This window comes from Gracilinanus agilis, chromosome 5 (assembly GCF_016433145.1).
Source record: "Gracilinanus agilis isolate LMUSP501 chromosome 5, AgileGrace, whole genome shotgun sequence".
In the NCBI taxonomy this organism is placed as follows: Eukaryota; Metazoa; Chordata; class Mammalia; order Didelphimorphia; family Didelphidae; genus Gracilinanus; species Gracilinanus agilis.
Window position 1 is genome coordinate 97,329,390 of NC_058134.1, and position 11,475 is coordinate 97,340,864.

Sequence of the window (11,475 nt, forward strand, 5' to 3'; positions counted from 1 at the left end):
CCTACCCTCAGGGGAATCTGAGATATTGTTCTTTTCAAACTGAGGAAGTCTAAGATCTCTTCTTTTTCAGTTCATTTGGATTTGCTTCTTGGAAGACCAGAGGAATTGTTTCAACATTACTGAGTCAGATATGGGGAAGAGACAAAGGCAGAATGCCATGAGGAAGAGCTTTGGGAGAATTGTAGGTAGGGAATGGGGTATGTTTGAACACTATTCAGCTGGTAGGAGAGAGAAGGAATAACTAAGGCCTGGGAGATGTGACCTTGGGGTTCTCCTGGGAGTCTTGGGAGGGGTCAGACAGGTGATTGGGAGTCAGGACGCCTGAGGCCTGCTTATGCCTGAGTCACTCAATGTTGTTGTCATCATCTGGAGAACCACAAGCTCTGCTCCTCAGAAAACAACAGCAGTGTTCCTGTTGGAGGAACCAGCCTGATGGTGAGACGGATGGGTTGGGGGGGGACAAAGGGGCACCAAGAGAGATGGGGGGATCTAGGAGCTACACTGTTACCCCCTTTGCTCCCTACTTCTCGATGTCTGGGTCCTGGAAGGGGTAGGATTTCTGTTTTTTCTATGTCTCCAACTCCTTACACGAGGAGCTCCCCTTCTTCGTTTCTTGCTTCCATACCACGGCCTCTTAGTCCAGCCAGGACTTCAGGAGTAACACAGCCCCTCTCAGCTTTAGAAACCTCTTCTCCTCATGGGGAGTCTTCTGGAACCCCTTCCTCTGCTCCATCTGGCCTAAGATACTACTCTACCCCATGCTTGGCCTCGGTGACTCCCCTTCCCTCACAGTGGTCCCTCCAGAACCCCTCTGGGCTGCGGATGGGTCCCCTGATCCCAGAACAGGATTATGAACGACTGGAGGACTGTGACCCTGACTGTGACAACACTCAAAACTCACCCCTCCCAGGGGAGGACCAGGAACCCCTGCTTCATGTCCCTGAAGGGATCAAAGGTAAGTGGGGATGGGGTAAGCAAAGTTGAGCAGGTTCTTGTGTGGAGCACAGAAGGGGAGGGGCACAGGGGGTGGACAGTCTCCATGGTGTCATTTGAAATTGTTGTAAGCCCTGGAAGACTATGTCTCCCAGGACTCTCTCTGCTACAACTTCCCCTGACACCTCCCAATTTCAAATGACACACCATGTTTAGAAAATCTAAGGGGTGGGGGCATTGAGACAAAAGAACTGGAGGTATGCAGACTGGGAGAATGCAGGCCACCTAGAATGGTGGATTAGATTTTATTATTTAGATTTCCATCTCTCACACTTACTTAGGTGGGTGTTGTTGGACAAGTAACTTCACCTCACAGTATTAGTCTCCTCTTCCACAGAGTAGGGATAATAATATCTACCCCCACAGGGTGGCTGTGAGGAAAGCACCTTATGAAAGAAATGTGAGTAATCATCTATACCTCTTCTCCATCCAGGCTCTTGGCATCATATCCAGAACTTGGACAGCTTCTTCACCAAGATATCTTATGTGCTCAGAGTTGAGGGATATGGGAGTGGGGTGATGTTTGCTGAGGAGGGATGAGGGCTGTGGACCAGGACACTAGACATTACTTGGAAAGGAATGGGTGAATGAAAACTGGCGGGAACTGGGCTTCAGGGATGAACAGTCTGGTTGAGGGTACTTGAGGGTAAGAGGTGTGTTAGGCAGGCATTGGGGATTGGGGAAGATCTTTGGAAATCTCAGCCTTATTCCTTGATGAATCTGGTACCTCTACAATTACCATCAGCGTAATGGCTTTGCCTGTATGTTTCTGGAGGATGCCTTCCAGTTGGGGTAAGTCCTTTATATTTAGTTCCCATGTTCATCCCCCATCATTTTCCTTCCTACCAAACATCAGCCCCTTTTCTCAACTCTCTATAGCACCCATCTTCCTCTTCTTGGATCTCCAAGTTTCCTTCCCTGTCTCATTTCCCATCTCTCCGGAAGCCTTGGCAGGGCTCAGGTTGTTCCTCTGGGATCTCTAGGGGCCTGGGAGCTGACCTGCAGCCTCTTCTCCCAACCCCTCTCACCCTTGGTGGCCTCAGGTTGGCCTTTATACCTATTCCACTCCACCCACAGACAGTTCGTTTTCGTTGTTACCTTCACTACCTTCCTACTCCGCTGCGTTGATTATGATGTTCTCTTTGCCAATCGACCTGTTAACCATACTCAACCTGGGACCCCTGGATCCCATCAGCCCCCTGGAATCCTTCATAGCAAGGTGACCCTGTCAGATGCTATCTTGCCTGCTGCCCAGTGTGCACATCGGTGAGTGAAAGCAGAGGAGGAGTGGGGGTAGCAGGATTTGGGAGCCTGGATGGTTCAGGGACTAAGGCTCAGGGATTGAGGCATTGGCTACTTCTAAGGGCAGAGAGCCTGCCACCCCACCTATCCTCTGTTCTAGCCACAGCCAAGGCCCAGGCAAAAGTGAGCAGAGAGATAGGGGAGTGAGGCTGAACAGAGACAGACTGGTGAGAGGAAAGGGACCCAGGGAAATCTCACCTACTCTGTCCCTCTGTCTCAGTCTCCAGAGCCAGGCCAACCTTCCTGTATTCCTTATTTATATGCCCATTTGTCTGATTTGCTCTTTTCTCCATCCCCACTCCATTCCCTTTGATTCTGGGGTCTATTCCAACTCTAATCTCTAGATAATCTCACCCTAATCCAGCCCACCAATCTGTCTGATACAGGGTACGTTCCAGCTCCATCCTGATCTTCCTTTTGTTCCTGGCCTCAGGATTTTGGCTATTTCGTCTTCTTCGGTCCCTCTGCAATCTCTTGAACTACTGGGATATCCGAACATTTTATAGGGAAGCCCTGCACATTCCCCCAGTGAGTTGGATCAGGAGAAAGGATAGGGGTGCTAAGGACATAAAGCTATATTGGGTACAGAGAGAAAAGGGAAGGCAGGGAGTGAGATAAAATGGATCAAAGCAGAAGCTGAGGCAGACACTTTTCCATGGAGATTAGGGGGCTCTGGCCCCAAGGTTGGAGATAGGGATATTGTCAAGTTATCAGGTCTTCCTTGACATTTCCTGTAGACGTGGTTATGTAGGAGACATAGAAAAGATGCACCACCCTGCCTTTGCAGAGTTTATAATCTAAGTGAGGAGACAAGAGTGGTACCTGTGTCACAAAACAACTAAATAATGCTTCTGATCAGAATTTATATGGTACAGACATCAGGAAGTCTATAAAAGAAAAGTACAGAGTAGGTGGGATGGAATAGTCTGAGAAAGAGAGTAATGATTGAATAGGATTTGGATAGATAGAAGGGAGGCTACCTTTTTGCAATTTTTGTTCATTTCTCCTATTTCTGCTCTCTGGGGCTAATTAAAATCACATCTGAATTCATAGAATCACAGAATGTTAGAGCTGGCAGAAGTCTCAGAAATCATCTAGAACCACTTCTTCCTGGGCATTAGATTCCCACCTATAAAATAAGAATTTGGAGTTCATCTCAATGTTGCCTTTTATTATAGTTATTGGTGTGTATGGTTTATTTCTCCTAACTAGATAGTAATTAGATACAGTTTTTAAAACCCTTACTTGTCTCAGGATCTATATTAAATAATGAGTCTAAGGCAGATGAGCAGTAAGGACCAAGCAATGGAGGTTGAGTGACTTGCCCAGGGTTACCCAGTTAGGAAGTGTCTGAGGTCAGATATGAACCCAGGACCTCCCCATTCAAGGCCTGGTACCCTCTCGAGATGTGCTACCTACCTGTCCCTGAGTAATTAAGACATTACAAGGTACTGAGGTACTGAGTCTTAGTGATAGAAGACTAGCCTTGGAGTTGGAAGGGCCTTGGATATACTCTGGCTGGGTCATTATGGGCAAGTCACTTAATCTCCATGTCCCCAGGGAACTCTCAGTGGCCCGAAGTTATAGAAGGAGTAGCTCTTCTTCCTGGTTGGGAGGAGTTTTTGCCCTGGGAATTCTTCCCTCTGATGAGATCCCAGTTCTCAGCCACCCCTCACCCCACCACATCCACAGTTCTTGGAGGGTGCTTCTTTGTATCTCTCCCAGCCCTAAGTGCTAGGTTGGGCACACAATAGGTACTTCATAACTATCTGTTGAATGAATTCCTTTCCCGGGGAGTGAGAAATCTCAGCTGGTTTCAGAATAGATCAGGGACTTGATGGAAATAGTTATTTAGGACAATCTGGGGATGGGGTGTTTAAATGCAAGATGGACAAGAGCCTGGGGAGCAAAAGCCAGTTCTGTTGTTGGCTGTTGAAATGGTCCATGTACTACATGATGAAGCCCTGGATTAGTGGGGGAAGGAGCTTTTTCTTTCTCAATAAATCAAAAAACTTTCTGAAACAGCTTGTGTTTAAGCCACTGTGCTAGGTACTCTGGATTCAATTTGGGAGTCTGTTGGTGTGAGGAGGAAGTGCTTCACTTCCTCTATTAAAGAGCTTCATCTGCCCTGGAATGTGTAGTCTGGGGCATTACTTGGGGTATTAAGAGGTGAAGTGAATTTTCCAGAGAGTTACAGAGACAGCACTTCATTCCCTAACTCCTTGATTCAGGCCAGCACTCTATTGACCTGTAATTACAAAGCCACATGTTCCTGAGCGGGGCACTAGGGGTGATACTTTGTGCAAAACATGGATTGTGCTCTCAGAGCTCACAGTCTGGGGTAGGGAGACAGAACAGAACAGATAGAAGAAGATGACAAAAAACCAAATTAAAGTACAAGATGTCATAAAACTCGACATGATTTATAGTCAAATGAATTGCATAGACAATAAGGGAGCTAAGAGTTCAGAAGAGGGTGGAAAGGAAAGAAGAAATGGCAGGTTTGGTGACAGATTGAAAATAAAGGTTAGAAAAAGGTAGAAAAAAGAGGATTGCAAGGTGACTGAGACAGTGAGCCTGAATGGCTGTGAGGACGATGGTGTGAGAACAAGTTTGAAGACAGGAATGAGCAAGTTTGTTGTTGGGAGAGAGCATCAGTTGGACTTTAGATATAGTGAGTATCAGATGAAACCAAGGTCTCCTGGATGGAAGAATCAGATCATTTTCTGATGTCACTTTAGAGGTCATCAAGAGGGGGAAGTCTTTTTGGGGTGGGGGTGGATGGTCTTCTCTTTAGGGCTCACTCCTTTCTCCCTCTTCCCTCAGGAGGATCTTAGCAAGGTGCCCTGGGGTGAGGTACAGTCTCGTCTCCTGGCTCTGCAACGTGGTGGTGGCCTCTGTGTGCTGCCCCGGCCTCTGACGGAGTTAGATGTTCACCACCGTATCCTGCGTTACCCCAACTACCTTGTGGCCCTGGCCAACAAGGGCCTGTTGCCGGCCCGCTGCCCACTGCCTTGGGGGGGCAGTACTACTTTCCTCAGCCAGGGACTGGCTCTCAATCTTGACCTTCTCTTCTTCCGTGGCCCAATTTCCTTCTTTCGAGGGGGCTGGGCATTGCCCAATACCTATAAGCGGAGCTGCCAGAGGCGGGCTCTGGCTACTCGCCTTCGAAGGACTCTGCTGTTTCTGGCACTGGCCAATTTGGCTCTTTGTCCACTGGTGCTGGCTTGGCAGGGACTACATGCCTTTTTCAGCTATGCAGAGCTGCTGCGCCGGGAGCCCGGGGCCTTGGGAATGAGACGCTGGTCCCGCCTGGCCCGCCTTCAGCTGCGACATTTCAATGAGTTGCCCCATGAGCTTCGTGCCCGTTTGGCTCGAGCCTACCGCCCTGCTGCCCGTTATTTGCGAGCTGCTGCACCTCCAGCCCCACTGCCTGCCCTCTTGGCCCGCCATGCTGGCTTCTTTGCTGGTGCCCTGCTAGCTGCCCTGTTGGTGCTCACTGTGTATGATGAGGATGTGTTGGCTGTGGAACATGTACTGACTGCCATGACAGGGCTGGGTGTGGCACTGACTGTGGCCAGGTCAGCAGATGGGGTATCTCCTCCTTCCTTGGGAGGACATTCTGGTGCAAGGACAGAAGTTTTCATGATCTCATCTTTTTTATAATTATCCCAGGGAAACCTGTCCATCTATTCATTCTATTCCCTCAACTTTTAAGAGTCATACAATTTTAGAGCTTGGAAGGGCCTTTGGATATTAGATTTAAAACAGATTCCCTGTTTTAAAGATAGGGGAATCAAGACCCAGAAAAGGAAAATGACTTGTCCTGGTTCCAGAGGTAGACAGTGACTGTGCTAAGACCAGAACATAAATCTCTTGACTTGAAAACTAGCTCTCTGTCCATCAGACCCCACTGCTTCACTTTAATAGATTTGTAGAATTCCAGAGCTGAATGGAACCTAGAAGACCATGTAGACCAATCCTCTGATTTTATAGAAGAGGAAAGTAAGGTGACTTGCACTGGGACAAATAGCTAGAGGCAGCCAGAACTAGAAAATAGCTCCCCTGATTTCTGGACCAGTGTTTTCCCCACCAGCCCCTTTTTGCCCCATTTTCCTCTTCTCTCCAGATGTTTCATCCCTGAGGAGGAGCTCTTGGGCCGATCCCCTAAACCCCTGCTGCAGGCAGCTCTGGCTCACATGCATTACCTCCCTGAAGAGCCAGGACCAGCCCAGGAAGCCAGCACTCACCACCAGATGTCGCAACTCTTGCAGTACAAGGCTGTGAGTAAAGGCAACTGGGTTTGGAACTTGGTCGATCCTCAGGGGTCTGGTCAAGGAGTGGGAATGTGGAGTCTCCCTGGGGAGCAACTGTGGGGCTTAACTCTATAAGGAGTTCTGAAGATGTTACATCCTTGACTCCTCAGGGGGACTCTGGATGGGGAATAATTTGGGGTCAGTGTGTTCTACCCTACAGTGGTGTCTTGGACTGGGTTGCAGAATTTTTTATCCATAGAATTTACCCCATTCCCTCCCCAGATATACCTTCTAGTGAAAACATTTCACTTAGCCCCCTTCCCATCTTTATTTCCCCCAGATCTCTCTCCTAGAGGAGCTTCTCTCTCCAGTCCTTACTCCCCTTGCCCTCCTCCTTTGGTTTCGCCCTCGTGCCCTGGAGATCATCGATTTTTTTCGACATTTCACTGTGGATGTATCTGGGGTAGGGGACGTCTGTTCCTTTGCTCTCATGGACGTGAGGCGCCATGGCCATCCCCAGGTTAGAGCTCCTTCCTAACTCTTCTTGATATTTCTTTTCTCTTTCTTAGTCTTGGGAGATGAGAGCCCTTGCCAAGATAGTGTCCATGGGAGGGGGAACAGAAAACAGTAAGTTCCATTATCTTCAGATAGTTCAGGATTGGGGCAGAACCAACTTCAAGGGAGTGAGTGTAGGGTCTATTTAGACAGTAGTCCTGGGCTTTATCTTAATTGTATGACCTTGGGCAAGTTGTTTAACCTCTTCTAGGATCAATTTCTTAATTTGTATGCTAATAGTGATAATTATGAGAATAGCTACCAATCCTTGGAGGTAGGTGCCATTATTATCCTCGTTTTAGTGAGGAGAAAACTGAGGCAGATGAGTTAAGTGATTGCCCCAGGGGGTCACAAAGTTGGTAAGCTATTGAGGCCGGTTTTGGACTCAGATCTTCTGACTCTAGGTCTAGGACATTGTCTACTGCGCTACATAGCTATATAGTAATCTTTGCCTAGCCTATTTTTTTGTGTGTGATTTGCAAAATTTTATTTAATTAATTTAGAATGTTTTCCATGATTACATGATTCATGTTCTTTCTCTCCCCTCCTCTCACCCCCCTCCCATATTGATATTTGCATTAGGGTGATCGATTAGAGTCTATATCCCTAATCATATCCTCATCAACCCATGTGATCAAGCAGTTGTTTTTCTTCTGTGTTTCTATTTCCACAGTTCTTCCTCTGAATGTGGATACCATTCTTTCTCATAAGTCCCTCAGAATTGTCCTGGATCATTGCATTGATGCTAGTAGAGAAGTCCATTACAATCGATTGTACCATAGTGTATCAGTCTCTGTGTACAATGTTCTCCCGGTTCTGTTCCTTTCACTCTGCATCAATTTCTGGAGGTCTTTCCAGTTCACATGGAATTCCTCCAGTTCATTATTTGTTTTAGCATAATAGTATTCCATCACCAACAGTTACCACAATTTGTTCAACCATTCCCCAATTGATGGACCCCCCCTCATTTGCCAATTTTTTGCCACTACAAAGAATGCAGCTATTAATATTTTTGTACAAGTCTTTTTCCTTATTATCTCTTTGGTAAACCCAGCAGTGGTATGGCTGGATCAAAATTGTCCAGCCTGTCTCACAAGATTCTCATGAAGATGAAATGATGATGTGAATGATCACTCAATGCAAATATTAATAATATGGAAATAGGTCTTGATCAATGACACATGTAAAACCCAGTGGAATTGCTCATTGGCTATGGGAGGGGGAGGAGGGAAGAGAGGAGGGAAATAACATGAATCATGGAAAAATATTCTAAATTAATTAATTAAAAATTTCAAATAAAAAAAGAAAGTGCTTTGAAAGCACCCAGTAGATTGGCAGTGCATTATAGTGGCTAAAGGGCTGGCCTTCTATTCAGAGGACCTAGCCCTGCTGTTCTGACAAATACAAGACCCAGGTAGGTTGTCTAACCTCTTACTGCTGCAGCTACCTGTCTCTGGGCAGGTTGTGAATTAGAGAGCCATGACCTGTGGACACTGTTGGACATAGCTTCTTTGCTATAGTCATAGGTCTGACAAAGAACAGTATAAAGTGTCCTATACATGTAATGGATTATGATTTTCCTGCAGTGGCTCTCAGCAGGACAGACAGAAGCCTCGATATCCCAGCGTGCAGAAGGTGGGAAGACGGAGCTTTCCTTGATGCGTTTCTCACTGGCCCACCCTCGCTGGCGCCCACCTGGGCACAGCTCCCAATTCTTGGGGCAACTTCGGGACCGGGTACAACAGGATGCTGCTCTCTGGGCTGCTACTCCAATCCGGTCACCCCCCACACCTGGTCTAGGTCCCAGCTTTCTAAGTGACTCTACCACATCTGCAGTGAGTATGCCTCACTCCTGTCCCACTCCTAGCATCTTCCCTCATCCTGAACTGCCCCTCTGGATTTTAACTGCCTGCAACTATCCTTTTACCCAAGTAACCTTGTCTCAACCTAGTTGATTCCACTCTTATAACTTGTGCCTTCAACCCCAGAGCCCTTGCCAGTCTGTCTTATCATATGGTAAATCCTAGACTTCCCTTAGTACCCTACCACTTTCTTCTTGCTTATAGCCTGAGGCACTTCTGGCCAGCCTGCTGTTACATCCCCTTCTGCCTCCCCGAGAACTGAGTCCAGTTGCTCCCTGCCCAGCTGCTGCAACTGCCAGCCTCCTGGCCTCTGTCTCCGGTTCCATGTCTCAGGCTGGCCACGATCAGAGGTGGGGGCCATTACCAAGTATGGTATATGTTGGAGGTATCAGGGTGGGATGATGAGAGGGGCACAGATCTGAGATACCTAAGGGAAATTCTGATCTTTTGGGGGAGCCTAGGGGAAATCACTATGGGGAAGTCAAAGCTTATTGAGCTAAGGGTGCTGTTTGGAGGTGGCAGAGCTCTCTGACCTGCTGTGCCACCTATTTTAGTTGTGTGTCTCCAGGGGGCCCTGGGGTCCAGAACCCTGCCCTACTTTCAGAGATTGCCTCTGCTGAGATGAGTCTTCATGCTATCTACCTGCATCAGGTAAACTGGGAGAAGGGGCTGGGAATGGTGGAGTAGCTAATATATATGAAGGCTGAGGAGGTGGAATTAGCTTGAGGGAATGTGTTTGTGGTATGGTGGTGGGAGAACCAGAGCTGCCCCTCCATCCTTTAATCTCCCAGTAGAAACTGGGAGAACCTCTGTACTTGAAGGGTGGGTCAAGGAAAGAAGTCATTAGTGGTGGTGCTCATGCCCTCCCTCCACCACTCAGCTTCACCACCACCAGCAGCAGCAGCAGCAGCAGCAGCAGCAGCAAGAGCCATGGGGAGAGACTTCAGCCACTCCACTCCCAAGGCTCTGGCCTAGCCCCCAGAGGCCACTAACCCCTGAAGATGAGACCCTGACCTGGCACAGTGATGGTAAGAACCTGACAATTGGGATGGATTCTTGAAGTGGAGAAAGAAGCATTGATAAAATGAAAAGAGTCTGAAGGTTTAGGTTCTACTCCTGCTTGATACTTATTATTTGTGTGATCCTGAGAAAATCACTTCACCTCTCTGGTTTTCAGTATCCCTATCTGTCAAATAAAGACAAGATAGCTTTTGAGGACCCTTCTTGCTTTAGGTCTATCTGCATTCTATAGGACTGATGGCTTCTTTTCTCAGGTACCAGCCCTGCCTCTAGCTCCAGCTCTAGTCCCAGACAACAATGGGGACCAAAGGGAGCTAGTAATCTACCCCTTGGGGGGTGGCAGGAGGAGGAAAATGTTCAGATGGAACCAGAGTCTAATCCACGAAGTGGCTAAGAAGCCAACCAATGTGGTCAGTATTGGCTTGGGGGTGGGGTGGGGGGAAGACAAGAGAAATGAATAGTTAAGGGAAAGAAGGTGGTATAAGAGGATAAATCTTATTTTGGGGTGGGGTGGGGTGGGGTAGGGCAAGGGAAGTTTTCTCTGGATTTTGGGCACCTGGACACCCTGCCTTCTTCAATCTTTCCTTTCCTAGATTATCCATCACAATTTTCCAGTGAAGTTGGGAAGACAATCAACATTCACCTGCTGACTCTTAGGAAGCCACCATAGCTCATAGATTTCAGGCAGACCCTTGGGGCTGGTGGGAAGTCTTGAGCTAGCCCCAGAGAACCGAAGTGAGGGGGGGGGGGAGGTGGGTCCATGGGAGAAAGTGGGAAAATCCCTTGAACAAGATGAAAGAAGGGCAAGCAGTAGACACCTCATCCCATACCAGGCATCTTAGATGGTACCTCCTGACCCCGATAGTGAGACAGAAGCCCCTCCTTGAAGAGTGGATCACAGTCATGATTATATGGTTGGAGTTAAATAGGCTGGCAGAAATCAGACACTAGCCATAAAAGAAGGGAAAATCAAGCCAAGGTGGCCTCAAACTCCACCTCTCCTGGCGCTGGGGCTAGTTGAGAGGGGAAGGGTTGGCTCTTGAAATCTGGAACAGAGAGGGGGCAGGGAGCTGCCCTCGGTAATAAAGCACCAAAGGTCTCTTGCCTTCCAATGGCTCTTTGTCCTCGGCCTCAAGCCCGGTGAGCTGCGGGCAGCCTAGGCTCATTGCTCGAAAACCTTAGTAGAGGGAGAGAGCCAGCAAGCATGGAAGCAGCAACAACTGTCTCCAGGGTTTCGTGGGGGCCCGGGAGGACTCCCTGCCTAGCTGCATACCTTCTTGGCAATGCCTCCCCTTCCTTTCATGGGAGTCAAAGCCTTCATTCTGGAGTGCTACAGTACTTATAAGAAAAAATCTCTTTGGAGGAAGGGAGCACGCTAGCTTTGAGCCACGCCACGGTGCAAATGATGCTCAACCTGGAAAGGGACACGGCACACAGAGGCCAAGCCTTCTGGTACAGACAGGTTCAGTGGAGGTGGGGGAGGGGTG

General features: G+C 48.1%; 1 protein-coding gene across 1 annotated transcript; it reads left to right on the forward strand.

The window, feature by feature from the left end:
- Positions 1-432: 432 nt before the first annotated feature.
- Positions 433-11,083, forward strand: ATG9B (autophagy related 9B). The gene is made up of 14 exons (XM_044677635.1): positions 433-955; positions 1,427-1,470; positions 1,721-1,785; positions 2,071-2,259; positions 2,682-2,823; positions 5,122-5,876; positions 6,425-6,578; positions 6,892-7,071; positions 8,693-8,941; positions 9,173-9,318; positions 9,523-9,619; positions 9,870-9,996; positions 10,243-10,398; positions 10,582-11,083. Exons 1-13 carry the CDS (start codon positions 433-435, stop codon positions 10,380-10,382), a joined length of 2,811 nt encoding a protein of 936 aa, XP_044533570.1. The 3' UTR covers positions 10,383-10,398; positions 10,582-11,083.
- The last annotated feature ends 392 nt before the right edge of the window (positions 11,084-11,475 follow it).